Consider the following 19,134-nt stretch of genomic DNA (forward strand, 5'->3'; position numbering starts at 1 on the left):
GGTCTTAAAAGAATGGACATACCTTTTTTTTTTTTTTCCCCCAACATTTAAAAGAGATCTTTTTGCTTTTGAGTTTCACTGGAGTCTTGCCTCAAGTTGTTATGTTAAAGCCTACTCTGAATTGAGCCCAAAGTTATTTCACGCTTCTCTGGATTGATAACTTAATTGTTGAAGTCGTGAGAGTCAAAGATTCAATTAAGAAGCATCTAAAAACAGTCTTCAGATTATGCAATGTTGGAAAATAGGAGCTGTTTTATGTCTTCCACAAGTCAGTACTCCATCAAAAGGAATATAACAGTTTAATGTTCTTTCCAAGAAGGGAATGCTTGTTTACCTGAAATAATGGAATGATAAAAGTAACTTGCGTCTGGTCTTGACTGATACACTTACTTGAAGATTAACCTCGACAATCAAGCCCTTAAACTCTAAAACACCATCACCCACAAGAAAATAAAACCTGAGTTTATAATGCAAACATCCCCAAACTGTTGATCCTACACCCATGCAAAGTCAATATATGTAGACAAAACCCAAAAAACACAACCAACTGAACACAAAAATGAATTTTGCTCAAAAGCAGCTAGCATTTACCTAGGTTTCCTGGGTATCTGGCATGGAACAGCCCTTCTCATGCTCCTTTAATTCTCAAAACCACCTGATGAGTTAAACATTATTATAAATGTCATCTTACAAATGAGAAAGTCAGAATGTTAGAAGAATTAATCGATTCAAAGACATTCCAATTTGAAGAGGTGACTCCATATCTATGCATCTCCAAAACTATTAATACATATTATATGAAGCAGTGTGAGGCTCATTTTGGGAGACATTAATAAACTCAAAACTTTCATTATTTAGAAAGTTGGACTTACTCATTACTCAGGACTTAGAATAATAGCATGACTGTAGGCCTCTGAATGGAACAACACAGTGTGAGGAGCACTGCTCTATTAATTATCTCTGTCTCACACAACAACTGGTGATGTAGTCAAGACGTGTGTCAGCATCCTTGGTTTCAAAGCAGGAGGCTGAGCCACATCCAGACCCTTACTAGTCTCGGTTCACAGTTACACAAGCCCATTTCCCATAATCTCTCTTTGCTTTTCTGCTTTTCAGTGACAACAGGTTTAAATAATTACAGCTGTCACACGAGTGGAGCAAGAGACAGAGCAGACTGATCCATACGGATCTGTCTGCTGGCATATTCCAGTCCCTAAAGATTAGAGATACCACTCATTGAACATCAGTTCTGGGTCAGCCAATTTCCATACATTATCTCATGTAATCTTTGTATTCTTCCAACTATATATTATTACCCTTACCATTCCATTACACAGATAGGAACACTGAGGCTCAGAGAAAGAAAGTGGGTCTTAGTGAATAACAAGACTAAGGACTTAAGCCTCATTCTAACTCCAAAGTCCATGCTCCTTTGAGTGTCTGATGAGGCCAATGAATCAAACACTTATACAATCACAATTTAGTGCTTAATACTATAGTGGGAAAACATGTGTTCAGTCTGAAAAGCACTTTTTTATTACAGTACAATTCTGTGAGTGACAATCAGAAAGCAGATATACAACACTATTTTTAGGTTAAAAAGCTGCAAAGTATTATTCCACTTTACGAGAGGAAATTCAGTTTAAGAGAAGGCTAAGCCAAGTTAAATAATTTGCCTAAGATCCCTTTGAAAGCTAGAATCAAGAGCTAGAGGTAAAACCTAGGTGCTTTTGACACAAAAGCCACGCTCTTTCCTTTCTCCCTCAACGAGTGGCTATATATTTCTGTTGATGCAGAAAAGGACTGCTCCTTCCAGAGAAGGAAAGGAGATCACTCACCGATTCAGGGGAAGGATTCATGGTCTGTACCCCCAATTCCAGGTAGAGCATAGAGCTTAGGAATGCAGGCTCTGGTTCCAGACCGCCTGGTTCCTAGGCCAGCTCCACCACGTGTTAACACTGTGACCTTGGACACACGATAGAAAGAAGTAACTTTGCTCTAGGTAAACTATCTTGCGACTATAATTAGACACATTTAGCTCTTCTTCAGTTTTTTGGTTAGAGTAGGGAATGAAAACAATTATTTAGGACAAAAGTGAATTTCAGGCCTGAGGTATTTGGATAAATTGCTTCAACTTTCTGTTTCATTCTGACAATGGAGATTTTGCAGTGAAAGTCACTTTAAAACATAAGGCTTCATTGCTATTGATAAGCTCGGTTGTGGTGGTGGTTGTCACTAAGTCATGTCCGACTCTTTGCGACCCCAGGGACTGTAGCCCGCCAGGCTCCTCTGTCCATGGGATTTCCCAGGCAAGAATACTGGAGTGGGTTGCCATTCCCTTCTCCAGGGGGTCTTCCCAACCCAGGGATTGAACATACATCTCCTGCATTGGCAGGCAGATTCTTTACCACTGAGCCACCAGGGAAGCCATCTGTTTAATATAAATATAAGTTTACCATTTGTTTAATGCTAATGATTACTGTGAATTATTTACTTAGGATTCCCTAGGTGCCTGACACTGGACTAAGGACTTTTTGTGGATTATTTCACGTAATTTTCACAACCACCTTTGAGAAATGTACTGCTGTCCCTTTTGGCAGATGGGGAAACTGAGGCTCAGGGGATAAGCCAACCAAAGCAGGCCATCTTACCTGCTGTTAGTTCTGTTTAGCTCATCACACCTCTGCTATGCTGTTTCTTTCACCTGTGTTCAAATGATCCCAGGACCTTTTATCACTAAACTGATAAGTTACAAAGTGATGCTGCCCCCAAGGATGCTCCAACAGTCATTTGTCGCAAAAAATCATAACATCAAAGCAGAAAACGAATTTTTACTATTCATGCAGTTGGATTGATAGGGAATTACAAAGCAAAGGTCACAACTTTAACAGCTAGTAGCTTTAGCAACTAGACATAAGCATAAAGACACTATTCAGTAGTTTTCCAAAAATGACCACAGTCACTGAAAATTGTCTTCATAAACAACATGAAAAGAGAGTCAGAGCAAATTGATTAAAGTAATCCTTGAAACAGCTTTCTTCTCCCAAGAAGTGATTTTGCAACAATTTTCAAATATTTAACAACCTTCCCCTCTGCCAACAAAAGTACCATTTTATTTGACAGACACCAAGAATTTGGCAGTGATTCTTAATTCCATAAAATAAAATGGCATTTTTCCAGTTAACAAGTGGCCTCCCTCACAATGGGTCAGCAGAGGCAAGCATCTGATGGCTAAGGAGACTGAGGACCAAGCCTGGGCTCCCAGACTGTGGGAGTGTTACTGAGCGTCACAGCCATTTACACTACTGGGTGGTCCTGAGAGCTGAGTCAGAAGCAATGCTTCACTCACCCCAGGAGCTCTGCTTTGCCTGCTCAGCCTTCCCCTTATAAGATTAAAAAACCATCATCTTCACACACACATTTTTTTCTTTTTAAAGTCTCAAGCCTTACAGATTATATGTATATTTAAACATAGGTGCATTCCATTGACGTGGTTCAGTGGAATCTAGTTTTTAGAATTAAACAGGCTTGGCTTCAAATCCAAACTCTTCCACTTACGTGCATTTTTCCCCACTTAACATCTTGGGCAAGTCCTCTTAATCTCTCTGAACTTTAGTTTCCTTATTTGTTGAAAAAATGTTATCAATAATGATATCTGCGTCATAAGATTTTGTGTGTGTGTGGCTCGAATCAAATGAGAAATTCCTCTGCAGTTTGTGGCCTGGTGCCTCAGCTATGGTGAGTAATCAATGGATACTAACTTATTAACTAGTTTTTTTATTTCCTCATTTTTCCTTCTGTTAAGCAGCTTGTCTTTTGGCCCATTTTGTATACCTGTTACCACTGTAGCAAGGGTAGAAATGAGGTGGAGGATGGAAAATTGGAGGAAAATTCTGTTTAATCTTCTAGGAGTGCTAAAGAAGGCAGACTGTGTATAAAGAAGGCAGTTAAAATAAAGCTTTATACCTTAACTTTTATGTTGGAGTAATAGTTGATTAACAATGTTGTATTAGTTTTAGGTATACAGAGTGATTCAGTCATACATACACATGCATCTATTCTTTTTCAATTCTTTTCCCATTTAGGTTGTTACATAATATTAAGTAAGTAGAGTTCCCTGTGCTATACAGTAGGTCCTTGTTGGTTATCCATTTTCAAAATAGCAGTGTGTATGTATCAATCTCAAATTCCCCAACTATCCCAAGCTCTATTATTTTAATTCGCTTACTCATGCAAGCCCTATACCCAAAGTCAGGAAATGCGAATAACGCATTTATGTCTTTCAGTATGTGGATTTGCTGAAAGGTTCTGTGACTGATTCACTCTTCTTGCTGAGAAGGAAATGGTTATTTACTAGGAGCAAGACCCTCTGCCGTTACACAGTCTATCTCACTTAATCACGATGTCAATACTACCCACGGGTAGTTATTTCTGCACCTATTTTAGAGACTGGGAAAGTAAAGCTCAGAGAGAAATCCTTACTGAAGAGCATACTGCTAGTAAGTGGCAGAACCAGTATCATGTTTGCTTCAGTCCAGTGTTTTCTGTATTCTCACATGCCCACCAGTTTTGCTTAGTAAATAGTGCATATTCACTGAAAATTAATGCTGTAAATGGGGACCGAAGTAGCCTTTCCAATCATTAATCAGATATTTCTGTGTATGACAGAGCCAGGACAGTAGTTAAAATTTGCCGTCTGTTAAAAAAATAGATAAAGAAAAAGGCTTCTGAAACAGGTTATTGGCACTTAACCTGATATCAGGCATGTATTCATTCTACAACATTCCATTTATTATCATTGAGTCTCTAGTATGAACCTGGAATCACAAAATTTTTGTTGCCAAATTCTATTACAGGCAGCTGTTTTTAATATCTGATTGTATTTGTTTTTAACTTAATGTTCTTATGAGCAGAACATGTATCTTTGAGGTTCTGAATAAGCTGCACTAATGGACTGAGGAAGTGCTAGCTGAATTTCTGGGTGTAATCATGACCAGAAAACCCTTTGAGTTAACAAGGAAAAAACTTTATCTTGGTTTCCTCATCTGTGAAATGGGACTGAAGAAGACAAGGTCTTTGAATTCATTCATCTGGGAACTGCTTTCTACTAAGTGCTATTTTGGCATAATCTTATTATCCGGGTGATCTGATTTTACAAAATAACCATGAAAGCTATTTAAAATGGCTACACATTTAAATGCCAAATGCTTGACACAAACTGTAGTAAATACCATTCCTTCAAGCCAAATCATTTATGTGTGACATTTATACGGAAATGCAAAAAATAAACAGTCAAATCAACTTGGGGGTTAGAAGTCTATGGAATTGTTTAATGTAAAAGATCCGAGTTTCAAATGGGGGACTATTTTTTAGAGTTCACTATTTCCTAGCTCTGTTCAGACATAGAGCACCATTATGGCTACAGTACCTTATAAACAAATGTGTCCTAAAGTTTTAAAATACCTTCCTGGGCAGGGGTTAAGAATTAGAAAAAGTAAAAACAATAGTGTTACAATTTGTTGCATAACAATGGAAGGATTAAATAAACCCTACTTTGTAGTTCTATACTTTTCTACCTAGAATTAATTTCATCCAGTATAAAAAACATTATGCTAATAACTTCTTTTGGATTCTTCATGAATGTTTTCTGACTTCTTTACTATCCCAGCATTTTAGCTGCCACTTTGGACCATCTGGATGCAGAAAGCACAGAGCCAGTTCCTGTAGCATGATAATAATATATCTAACAAGCAGTAGAGTGACCTGAGTTCATTCTCTGCCTAACAGAACACATCAGAGATCTCTGGGTGGGGCTGGCTGAAGGTAGCAGCTTTCTAAAATTGCCAGAGATCCAAGCAAAAGCAACCACAGAGGTTTCAGTCAGTCATCAAAAATGGAAATCCCTAATGCAGTGACTATTTCAGAAGTGTTAAACTGTAGGTTTACACAGAACCATAAATAATGATGTGCGACTGCTAGCGTTTGTTTTGCAATCCATCTCTACCCTTCCTCCCTCCTCCCATCTAAAGTTCTGCATTGAATGTCAATTTTAACAGCCATCTATAATTCCTCCCACTCCAATATACTTGCCTGGAGAATCCCATGGACAGAGGAGCATGGCAAGCTACAGTTCATGGGATTGCAAGAGTCGGACACGACTTCGCGCTATCTTTCTTCTCTTTCTTATAAGGACAACACATTCCAGGAGACAGGCAAGGCCTTTATAACACAACCTACTTTCTCTGCAACACTTCTTGGAAATCAACAGATGCGCGTTTTCATAAGGCATCTAGGAAGGCTTCAGAAAGGGACCCCAAGTAAACAGTCAAAAACGCAGCACAACAGAGTCCGTGACAATAGATTACCCCTATTAAGCTGTAATGTTTAGAGGCAACTTGGTTTACCACCACTGAAACACTGGCATTTAGAAGAAACAGGCCAATTACCAGATGTGATTCAGTCCTGGACTTTTGGTAAAGACACTTGAAAGGAAAGGTCCTTGCCTTCAGAGATTTCATGTCAAGGTGACAAAGAGGCAAAAGTGCTAAGCACCCACAGGGCTTTTAAACAAAAGATGAACTACTGCTCCTGAAAGGGCAAGAGAGCACGTGTGTATAAGACAAACAAGGCCCCCTCCAGGTCACGCTCTTTCTTCCCCGGTCTCCGGCGGTGACACGGTGTACAGTCAGGGTACGTTAGACAAGGGGGACACCCTTTCTGCAAAGGTGAAGGAGGCTGGGGCTTGCTTTCGCAAGTGAGCAGTGACGGAGCTTTGCACTTGCTCTTGTCTTGCACGCTCTTTTGCATGGTCACCCTGGAGAGCAAAGGCATTATTTGCAAGGCAACTGTCAGATTTCTGAGCTGCTGTCTGTGTGCCAGGGACACAGAAAAGGCACCCTAACTGCCCCTCTTAGAGACTACATTCTAATCAGCTGCACTCCAAGCCCCAAGGCAACAGCTTACACCTGCAAAGTCAAGTGCTGAATTCTTGCATCCAGATAACCGAAAGAGCCCCTGCTGCTTTGTCAAGCATCTGGATCACTGCCTCAATTCTGAACACGGTTTTACTAGGAAGCTCGCTAGATTTTGCTGATGCTGAGTGCAAATGGTACAATGTTGTCACTGCCACAGTTCTATTTTCTGCAGAATTTATAGTCTTTTGCCTGGAAGGGGGGGGGGGGGTCCAGTTGATCTTTGAATATTTTCATGTCAATCATGAGCCAAGTGGCTTCTGGCTGCCAAGGAAAACCAGCTGCTGGCTACCAGGCTAGTCCCAGGTTCCAACTCTGTCAGTCGGCAAGAGAAGCGAAGGAAAAGTGGCGAGGAAGAGGTGTTCCAGAGACCTGCAAAAGCCAGGGCACGGACAGGTTCAGATGGCAACGAGCTATCCTCAGGAACGGCCTCTCCTGGAGGCAGAAGAGCTGCTCCCTCCTTTCTCAGCCTCTGCGTCTCCAGCTGCAGACCCCTCTCCTCTTCACTGTCTTCTCAGGATTAACACTAGGGCACGGATACGGCTAAGACTCAGCGACTAGCCCAAGACTTGTCTGAAACTCGCCCAAGACTACAGAGACCCAGTGACTGGCCCTGGAACCGGAGTCTAGTGCAGGACCCACGCCTCTGATACCCTCCGCGCAAGCTCTTTCTATACAGGATCAGCTTCTCTCCATTTCTACTCCAGGCACACAGATTATTAGAGACCGCAGGGGCAGAAATGACAAGCTAATATGGGGAGGCAGGCACACATTAGTTATGTAAGAGGGCCTCTCTGGCTGTCTGACTTTGCCTTAAGATTCTTCTTCACTTAAGAGAATTTAAAGACTGGAAGAGAGAAAGGAAAGATCCCCTTTAACGAGGGATACTGCCAAAATAGGAAGGGTAAACACCATTCTTTATAGAAAAATGTCACGTAGTAGGTGAAAAGGCTAAAAGTAGAGCAGTCCAAAATGAAATCTCCTTCATTTTGCCCTACTGGATTTATTTTCCATATATATATATATATATATATATATATATATATATATATATATGTTCTATGGTTATATTCCATAACCATATATAAGACAATGGTTATGATTTCTATTCACACCAAAGCAATGACTACATGAGCCTCAGAACCAATGGAAGCTTAAACACTAACTGGTCCAAATTATCTATTTTACCAGAACCTTAGAAATAGAGAATTTTAGAAGTGTAAGACACTGAGAAATCACCTAATCCTACTTTTTCATTTTACAGTAGAAGAAACTGAGGTCCAGAGAGATTCAAATGCCTTCCCAAAGTCATATAGTATCTATGCTAAAAAAGAACTCCAGCCCCTAATAACCAAGTCAATGCAGCAACCTAGAAAAAGAGGAAAATACAGTCAAAAGACAAAAGAGTTATATAAAGGACAGTCTTCCTGTCCTTCCTGACACACATGGTGATTTTATAAAAAGGTCCCTGAGGCCTAGTTATAAGAAAATCGCATTACCCCCATCACCCCCATTTTTCTGGACAGAGGAAAATAGGCAGAGATAGATAATGACAATTCTCTCCCACTCCTAGTAAACAATTTTAGCATGCCCATAATTAAGTGAAAAGGCAAAAGCATCTCACTGCATCTATAAATCAGTAAGGCTACAGTCAATGGTTTCTATGAGACAAAGTCCAAACAAAATAATCCTGAAAGCAGCATATATCAGAAAAGCATCCTGGTGTTCCTTCAATTTGTTTTCTAAATTGTTCTGACTACACAGGTGACTAACAACAAAAAGACAGTCTCCTGCAGCTGCTCATGATTCATGTACTAGAAAACAAAGGTAAAAGATCAATTCTGACAGATTTATATCGAAATGCCTTACCCTAATTTACGAAAGGGAATGTTAAGGTAATCAAGGGGGAAAAAAATCTCCCAAAATTGCATAATTGGAAAAAAAAAAAAAATGTCACCGCATGTTGCCTGGTAAAGACAATAAAGAACCCTGCAGACATGAATGCTTGTCCTCACTCAGAAGAGCAAGTTCAGGAACATCAAGGACAAGAAGCTGACCCAGTCCCTTTAGTCTAAAAGGGAATAACATAAATCCTCAGATTTCATACTAGGGGGACTCAGAAAGCGAGAGTGAAGAAATATGAAAGTGAATCAGAGATAGTGATAATATTTCCTTTTTCTATTTTCACTCTCTCATTTTCACTTTTAAAGAAAATATTTTTAAGAATTTAGCACCTCCCATGCCATGGATAGCCTTTCTTTTCACACATTCTTGATTTGATGAGTACAGACACATATCAGCCTATAAAGTAGAATCCACAGATCCAGATTATGAAAATTTGGTCTCTATGCTTTGACGGTTAAGCATCATTTACCTGCAAAAGCTAGTTTTATCTCTGGCTTTTAAGAGAGCCAGGAGGCAACTTTCTTCTAGGGATAATAAATTTAGACTGTAACCACAGCAAGCCACTGTGCTGGGATACATAAAATCTCATTTAATCCTTACAAATCTTTATATCTATTTGATAATCATTGTACAGATTACAAAATGGAAATCCCAAGATGTTAAACCACATGCCTAGTCATTTTTTCTCACCAGTGGTAAAAGAGGAATTAGAATCAGTCTTGAAAAGCTAAGGTTAAGATCTCTTCACTATTTTTAGGTGTTCCCTGGACATGGATGGGGAAGGGCACATGGAGTGGGGCTGGCCAGACCATGCAAGAGCCTCCCATATTCAGACTAACTACTTGGGGAAGAATTTATTCTTTTTAACATTATTGATGGTGATGGAAAGATTTCAATCACCTATCATTATAGAATAAATGTGGCTCACAATTTGCTATCTCCAAATCAGCAGTTAGATATAAATAAAACTTGGCAATTTTAATTGGTTTGGCTCAGGCCTTCAGATTTACATATGGTTATTTTCCTTGTTTTATGTTAAACGTAATCGATTTAGCACTTGAGTTGCAAAGTTTTGGCAGAATGTATCAATTAAAAGCTACATAAATTAGGATTGTTCAAAGCACAGATTCCAAATGGAGTGATTTCTAAGGACAAGATTTAAAAAATGCTCTTTTCATAAATGTTAAATTTTTCTATAACCTTGTATCATAACCCAGATGACAAACTTCACACAGACAAAAAAAGGGGGGGGGGGCATCTTCTTTGGAAAAACAAAAGCTAATAATCATTCTATTTACTTCTTCTGAGAACTAATGTGTGCCTAACGTGGTCTTTTCTACACCATTTGCCAGATGAAATTTTCCTATCTTCATATTTCTAAACCCGACAGCAGTTGTGAAAACTCTCACAAACCATCTGAAAACTAAAATATAAGTACATCAACAAACATGGATCAGCCCTGTTAAACTGATAGCACTTTTCTAATTGGTCTTGCAAATTAAGATGTCCAATTGTTATTATACACCGAATATAGATGTTCTAAGCCAGAGACACAATTCCCTTCAGAAACTGTAAAACCACACAATAAGGATAAAATACATCCAGAAATCTGAAAAATGCAAAACACGTTCATTTCTGTAGACTTGTGATTAAAACTTAACCGTTCAAATTGCTCCTCACGACTCCTGCTGGGTAATTATTGCCCATCTGCTGGTCCACTGCATGTGCTAAATAAATGAAAGAATCGTTTTTTCACACCCCAAGTGGTTGTTGGTGGAATTTCCACATTTATTTAGCTTGACTATAAGGCAAGAATGCCTGGTGTCCCTGTGATTCTTGGAGAGCTGCATAATTCAAGTATATTATTATTAATTTCTCATTTTATATCTTGGGTAATGGAAGGGTACACAACTATTTGCTTTATAACAGAACTTGGAGTTGATTCCATCTTTATAAATGACTGTTTCAACTACCGAATATTAATAGCTATTCCACCTTTTCGAGTATAACATTAGATTGACTGGAACAATTGATCTCATCTCTTAATGCCAGATTACCTTATGCTACTTTCCCTCCATACAGAGTTGCACTAGGAAATTTCTTTGTAACTTTTGGATTAGAAAATCTAACAATATGAATGAGGACCTACGCACCCTCCCCCATTTCCACTGATTACTTCATTGATTTCATGTTATTTCCAGGGTCTCCTTCTTCAGTGGCAAGAATGTGGAATTGCTAGAAGTATCCTTAAAGGAAACCTTGAAGGTCATTAAATCCCAGGCAATGAATGCCTTCATTCACTAGGGCACTGCCCTCCTTTGCCTCCAGCCCTTCTGCATCAGCAAGTTCCCCCAAAGGGCTTGCACTTTTACTCAGCCTGAGCAGGTCACATTTCTAAAATACTTCCCTGTCTCCAACGTCCCTGGTCAGCAGTACTGATTCACTACCACCAAGGAGTTTCAGGCTAGTTCGGCCTCTTTCTAGCTTTCAATGGAATTATTCCATGTAATCCGATTTACACAGCTATTTAATCAAAGTGAGAAAGGAGATTACAGAGCTCACCGTTTGTTTTGCAAAGCAAGCAAGGGTGCAAGGATCATCAATCCTACAGAGTCTAAGTTGGCTTGATAGTACGGTCCCATAGGCCCCCTCCACCCCCACCTTTGGATTGTTGGTCATTAACCTGATCTGTCTCCAGAGATCCTGTTTAAATAGGAAGGTTTAGGCTCTTTTCCTGAACTGGAAGGTAGCAGGGTTCTCCACCCTGATCTCACTACTGCCATTCATGTGAGCAGATGCTACTGTAACAAAGAATTGGTTCCCCGCCCATGCTTATTAATTTCACACAGCAGAAAGCATGTATAAGTCAAGCAATTACTTTAAAACTTCTGTTGCCAGTCTTCCACATTTGCATTTCAACAGCCCGCTGCGGCGATCCCAGGTGCTCTGCCTATAAACTAACCTGCTTGCAAGAGAGAAACCTGCGCTGCGCTCCCCTCCTCCGCCTTGGGCAGCTGCCCCAGAGACTACACAAACCTTTCTGCCAGGCCAAGTCCCAAACCGCTGCCCTTCTCCACACAGTGTAATGGGCTCGGGTCTTTCTACTCCCTTCTGAATGCGTTGGTACCCTTTCCAGATCTAGACGTCTATTGAAAATGTGACACTGAGCGTGTCATTAAATAAAGCATTTTCAACACATTCTAAACTGAAGACGTGTACAATCTTTTCACCCGCCACTTCCACCCCTTCGACACGTTTCAAGAATTGTAGTCTCCGACAGAACCCCTGGGGGGTGAGAGGGCAGCCTTACCCAACCCGCAGCAGATAACAGAAAAATTCCTAAGGGGAGAAGTAAGAAGAGGTGAGACCTGGCGAAAAAAGCTGTGGATGGGAGTGCCGCGCTGGCCCTTTATCAAGGACAAGCCAGAGATATCTGCTACAAGGAAAGAAAGGGAAAAAAAAAAAAAAATCCCAACTAATTGTATCCCTGGACCGTGCTCTACCCTCTGTGCTTCTTGTGCATAATGCAAAATTTGCAGCACTGGGAATTACCTCCGTAACTACCACCAGAGGTGCCCATTAAAACACGCACGCGCGCACACATACACAACTTTTTCTCTTCTGTAATGGAAGAAAGTGGGTGCAACGTGGAGGTATTACCCTATCTAGAGCTCGCCTGGAGCCGCAAAACTGGCAGACGCCGCGGGAGCCAAGTTTTTCCCCGGCTGCTGGGGCAGGTTCTCCGCCCAGCTGAGTGCGGCGAATAAGGACCTCGCGATTGGCTCGGTTCCCGCGGCTGCACCGGAGTCCGCACGAGGCCGGCACCCACCCCGGAGCCACACAAAAATCTGAGTACGCGAGTGATCGAGCGTGGCGCGTGGGGGAACTGTTGTGTAATCTTCCCGAAATCCACGGGAAAATGTCTCCCGTGCAAGGACATGCCTTTCCGGAATAACTTCAACTCTCCGGCCAAAGAACAGATCTTTCTGTCTTACAGAATTGCCGGCTCCCGACTGACAGCTCCCAACTTACGGGCTATGGCTCCAAACTTGATGCCCGCTCCCTCTTATCCCTTCCACTCCTCCTCTCCAGGCTCACCCGGGCCGGGCGGCTGGGGCTCGCGCGCCGCGCCCGCCTCCCCCGCAGCCTCCAGGCTAGTCCGGCAGGCACAGCCCTGCACGCCGGGGCAGCTGGGGCCGGGACGCGCCGGCCTTCGGGCACGGTTTTTCTTGGAGAGCTGGCGAGCTCCCGGGCGCGCCCTACTTACTTGTGTCTTCTTCATAAGGAAAGGCAGCGCTGTGATCCAGCCCAAGCAGCGGTGTGGCAACTCCGTTTAGCTGTTCTGGAGCTCCGGCATACTGCATGGGCAGCGGCTGCAAATAGTCCACGCATTGAGCCCGAGCGCAACGCCCTCTCCACTGCCCGTGTTGGCGCGGCGATCCCCGTCCCGGCGCGAGGCGGTGAGCGAAGCCCTGGCCGGCGCGCCGCCAGCACTTTTATACGGCTCCCGCCCGCCTACTCCGGACACGCCTCCTTCCCTTCCGGAGCCCCGGGGAAGCAAGCCCGGGCTGGGGCAGGGGAGCAGGAGGGCAGACCCTGGAGGGCGGCTGGAGCCCCAGAAGTTGGACAGATCAAGCGAAGCGCATTCCGGCGCTGGGGGGCCGGTGCGCGCAAGGCTGGGAGACCACTGTGGCGCCGGGGCGCCTAGGACGAAGGTGAACACGCTGCAGCCGCCACTCGCGCTGCGCGCCGGGCGCGGAGAGTCTCTGATCTGCTTCTTAGCCTGGCACGGCCGGGGGGCTCACGAGAAACCTTGAGCTTGGGAGAGGGCTGGCAGTTCCCTCTCTACTGCAGAGGCGGGGCGGGAGGGGTCACTGGGGGCCTAGCGAAGAATTCACCTTGTCCTGCTTTAGGGAAAAAAAGCTTAATTAGGATCTATATAGTTAGGCCATTGTCCCTCTCCAATTTTTTTTTAATAATTAGTGAATGGATATTTAATCATCGAAATGATTGTTGATTCAGAGTTGAATGTTGCTAAGGGAGATGCTGTTTCCAGAGTGATTTACGGCTGCTGCTTTAGAAATTTAGATGGAAAGAGAAGCAGTAGGTAACAGGCAGGCCATAGAACCAGGCAGTTTTGAAACCTGTACTTTCTGTTGTTGGAGAAGGTTTTGGAGTCAGATAGTGCAACAACAATAATAGCTAAAACCACTGTATGATGCACTTAATTACATGCCAGGCGCTGTGCCTGTAAAGTGCTAGTACTTTATAGCGATTATCTCACTTAGATCCTCTCCACAAATCTATTATACAGGTCTTGTCATTTTTATTTCCATTTTATAGTTGGTGAAACAGTCTTAGGTCAACTTTCCCAAATCACAGCTAGTAAATGGCAGAACTTAACTTGAATCCAGAGTCCTGGCTATACAGCTTTTAAAAATATTTAAAACAATTATTGACTCTCTAAAGCCCCATTATATTTGTTCTTATAATTTTAGACCACTAAAAAGCATTTTATTAATTCTTTGAAGAAAATATGTACTAGAGATTAATGTCAATAATCTAAAAGAAAGAATATTATGTAAATTTAGAAATTAGGTATTTTAATGAGTAGGATTCCAAATTAATTCAGTGATTAATGAGTAGGATTCCAAATTAATTCAGTGAGCCTTTTTAAATAAATGAATATGCCAAACCTATAATCGTGAAAAATAAGAAACTAGGTAAAATATGAAGTATTAGTTTTCCATCACTGCTATAACAAATAACCAAAACTTATTCATGTTAAACAGCACGTATTTATTATCTTACAGTTTGGAGGTCAGAAGTCCAAAATGGATCTCTTGGGGCTAAATGTTAACAGGGCTATGTTCCTTATAGAAGCTCTAGGGGAGAATTCCTTTTCTTGCTTGTCCAGGGTTGTAGAAATTATCCAGAATTTTTGGCTCACAGACATCTTCCTCTTCAAAATCAGTTATGGTGAGTTGAGTCTTCATATCACCCACTCAGACCCTCCCTTCTGCCTCCTCCTTCTGCTTTGAAGGACCTTGTGATTACATTGGGCTCATCTGAATAATCCAGGGTATGCCCCCTAAATCATCTGATTAGCATCATTAATTCCATCTGCAATCTTAATTCCCCTTTGCCATTTAGCATAACATATTCACAGGTTCCAGAGCTTAGAACATTGATATCTTGGTAAGGGTTTGGGAGCAGCAGGTGCAGGCATTATTCTATCTGCCACACTCAATGTGAGCTTCCCTGGCAGCTCATCAGTTAAAAAAAAAAAAAAAAAAATCTGCCCACAGTGCAGGAGACTCAGGAGACACGAGTTCGATCCCTGGTTTGGGAATTTCCCTTGGAGGAGAAAATGGCAACCCACTCTTGCTGGGAAAATCTCGTTGACAGAGAAGCCTGGTGGGCTACAGTCCATGGGGGTCACAAAGAGTCAGTTGTGACTCAACATACACCACACTTAATAGCAAACAAGTTCCAGGAGAACATGGAGTGGAAATGTGGATTTATTTCACTATACATCCTTCATCAAGTGCTTTATTCCAAGCAGCCACAGATCTCTGGCTAGGAGACTATCTCCTCCATAGTTACGAAAATAAGTGTTTGAAAAAAGACCACAACCAAAGTTCAGAGTGTTAAATAATTACTTACTTTCAGTCAAAACAGTGCTATAAAACCATTTTAAACAGAGTGGAAGTGTGAAAACAGAAACAAATAGGACAGTAGAGGAAAATCATTTAACTAATGACTCCTCCCTGGCAATCCAATCTTAATATAACCAGCCTTTAGGAGTAATTTTGGTCTGCCAGAATCTTCCAAAGGGTTGCATATATTTACGCACTAAGGAGTTACACTCCTGAAGTGTATCATTATGGACCAATGGAAAGGGAAATGAGTTTGAGGAAGGTTGATTCTATTTCAGACTCTATGCAGGCTCTATGATCTTGTGTCCAATCAGGGATTTAACAGTGTGGCATGCCTAATTGTAAAGGTTCCCCAAGTGACTATAGATACTACATTTTTGTTTATCAAATGAGGATAAGTTGAAATGTGAATTTTTAAAATGTTTACTATATATTTACATGTATAACATATATAGGGTTTCCCTGGTGGCTCAGATGGTAAGGAATCTGCCTGCAATGCAGGAGACCTGGGTTTGACCCCTGGGTCAGGAAGATCCCTTTGAGAAAGGAATGGCAACCCACTCCAGTATTCTTGCCTAGAGAATTCCATGGACAGAGGAGTCTAGCGGGCTACTGTCCATGGGGTCAGCAAGAGTCTGATACCTCTGAGCAACTAACACACACACACACACACACACACACATAACATATATATCATATTAAATAGATGAGTCCAAGTTGACTGCTTTTTAGAAAAAAAAAATTAAGGGTCAATTTAAAAGAAGTTTAATTTATAACATTAAATAAAACTGATATTAAATGAACATAGATATTGACAAAAATCATCATGGTAGAATTACTGAAGCTTGGCCAACATCTATCTAACCATACTAATTTTATGAAACCAGTAAGAGGAAATGGCCTATAGGTTAGAACAGGTTTAAAGAAACCAGAGAATTTAGACCTAGCAGAAATTCAGTCCAGTTTCTTGTCAATCAACTGGATAATTCATCTCAGTGCTCAATATGCTCATCTCCTAGAATGACTCACTCTCGTCTCCATCTTCCTTCCTTCTTCCTTTCTTCTCCCTCTCAGTTCTGTTTTCTTCTTCCACCTCCACAGTCAATGGCTTTTTAGCTCCATTAACAGCATGATTGACTTTCTCATCGATAACTCTGTATCTGTTGTTTCCTTCATACGATGCTACAATTCTGATGGTGACTGCAGCCAAGAAATTAGAAGATGATTGCTTCTTTGAAGGAAAGCTATGATGTACCTAGATAGTGGTCACGTATAGTTTTGAGAGCTGGACTGTCAAGAAGACAGAGTGTTGGAGAATTGAAAGCACTGATGCTAAAGCTCCAGTATTTTGGTCACCTGATGTGAACAGCTGAGTCATTGGAAAAGCCCCTGATTCTGGGAAAGATGGAGGGCAGAAGGAGAAGAGGGCATCAGAGGATAAGATGGTCAGATGACCTCACTGATGCAGTGGACATGAACTTGGGCAAACTCCAGGAGACAGTGAAAGACAGGCAGGCCTGGAGTGCTGCAGTCCATGGGGTCCAGAAGAGTCGGACATGACTGAGAGACTCAACAACAACAAAAAAAGAAGATATCCAAGCAATTAGAAGAGCTAGCATACCAATCGAAGACTGTGGGCAAGTTCATCAGGAGGTCAGAAGTGGGTCAGAAAGACTCAGATCTTTCTTCAAGGTAGGCTTTTGAGAGAAAACAAGAGCCAGCCTCCAGCCCCTTAGCAGAAGGAAACCAGGGGCTACTTAAAAGTGAACAAGAGGTAAGGCTATGCCCTAAATGGATAGGAAGCATCAGGAATTTTTTCTTGCAGAATAGTAGTTTCCTGTTATAGGGTTCAGGGAGTTCAAGAGTTGATACACTGGGAAGAAAGTCTGTCCATGATTATCTAGTCTTTACTTGCATACATTCAGTGCTAGTTTGTCCATCATGCTGCTTTTGATTAATTGTTGGAAAGCTTTTTTTTTTTTCTTTTGAGCTTTAACATATGTTGTTGTTGATGTTGTTTAGAGATAGATTTAATTTAGTAAGTCTGGTAAGTCTTGCCTGCATAGGAAACACCTCTTGTTCATTCACCCCTTCTGGTTGCCCTCTGTTAGAAGTAACACTTTGATCACATAACCTCCTCTGCTGAGAACCCTGGTGGCTTGCCATTGCTCTTGGAATAAAAAAAAAAAAAGCAAAGCCTTTAAACCTTCTGAGGTCTGGCTTCTCACTGCCTCTCCAGAGTCAGTCCGTGCAGTGCTCCTGCTCCAGAGGCAAGAGCCACTTGATATTCCTCAGAATCTCTCCTACCGCAGAGCCTGCACTCATTCGGCACTCTTCCTTCTGCCTCTGCCTACACCACTTTGCTCAACTCGCTCCTTGTCGCCTAATAAATATCTTCTTATTCTTTAGATCTCAACTCAGTATTTCCTAAATTCCCTTCTTCAAGTAGGTTTTCCCCAACCTCTGATTTGATCAGCTCCCTCTTATTAGAGGGGCTTCTCAGGTGGCTCAGTGGGCAAAGAATCTGCTTGTGATGCAGGAGACCCAGGAGCTGCGGTTAAATTCCTGCATCAGTAAGTTCTCCTAGAAAAGGGCATGGCAACCTACTCCAGTCTTCTTGCCTGGAGAATCCCATGGACAGAGGAGTCTGGTGGGCTACAGTCCACAGGATTGCAAAGATCATGCATGACTGAGCGACTGAGCATGCAAGCCCTTATTAGAAGGTGCCAGTGGTAAAGAACTCTCCTGCCAGGAGACATAAGAGATGCAGGTTCAATCCCTGGGTTGGGAAAATACCCTGGAGCAGGGCATGGCAGCCCGCTCCAGTATTCTTGCCTGGAGAATCTCATGGACAGAGGAGCCTGGTGGGCAGTAGTTCATGGGGTTGCAAAGAGCTGGACATGACTGAAGTGACTTAGCACGCATGCACATTCTTACTAGAAACTCAAGTATGAATCCCCTCTTTTATAGCATTTATAAAACAGAGGCCATTTCACATTTGTTTGTGTGATTATTAAAGTCACTCTGACTATCCTCACTCATCATTTTACCTTCAATGTTTAGTGCAGTGAGCAGGACACCGTGAATCTCTTAAATATTATTCTGATTAGTTTGCTGATGCCAGACAGGAGGCAGTAATTGGACAAGGCCCATAGCTTATATGATATCACCAATTTTTCACAACAGTCATGTAAGGGAGATAATTTTTCTGTTTGATCAATAAGGAAACTGAGGACCAAGAAGATTAAGTAATTTATTCGAGATCCTCAGTTGGTGAGTGAAAAAGGCATGATCTAATTCAGGCTGTGGACTATTGTTAAGATTTTTTACCTACTCAGCACCTCTCCTATTCTTCCTTTGCTACCGGCATCCCACTTTCTTTTGTAGAAATCACACAAGATGATTCCAAGTCTTTCAGGAGGCATTGTCATCCACAAGCCTTTGTTCCCCACCTTCCCCCTTCACTAGAGGCCTGGGTTTAGAATCCTGGCCAGTCCTCTGATTGGTGAGGTATGGATACATCACTTGAGATGGACCAATCAGAATCCACTGAAATATTTTCCTGCTAAAGTTACTTGGAAAGGTTACCTTCTTCCTAT

At 41.8% G+C, this 19,134-nt stretch overlaps 1 protein-coding gene across 3 annotated transcripts in view; it reads right to left on the minus strand.

Annotated features, from left to right (window-relative positions):
* KITLG (KIT ligand) overlaps positions 1 to 13,621 on the minus strand; it is a 96,592-nt gene extending 82,971 nt beyond the window's left edge. The window contains exon 1 of one of the 3 annotated variants that reach the window (XM_070454309.1): positions 13,144 to 13,621. In XM_070454309.1, coding sequence (XP_070310410.1) covers positions 13,144 to 13,158 — 15 coding nt within the window. In that variant the 5' untranslated portion in view covers positions 13,159 to 13,621. The remainder of the gene's footprint in view (positions 1 to 13,143) is intronic. The other 2 variants (XM_020900245.2, XM_020900244.2) reach the window with 2 other exon arrangements.
* Positions 13,622 to 19,134: the final 5,513 nt, after the last annotated feature.

Source organism: Odocoileus virginianus, chromosome 24, assembly GCF_023699985.2.
Source record: "Odocoileus virginianus isolate 20LAN1187 ecotype Illinois chromosome 24, Ovbor_1.2, whole genome shotgun sequence".
In the NCBI taxonomy this organism is placed as follows: domain Eukaryota; kingdom Metazoa; phylum Chordata; class Mammalia; order Artiodactyla; family Cervidae; genus Odocoileus; species Odocoileus virginianus.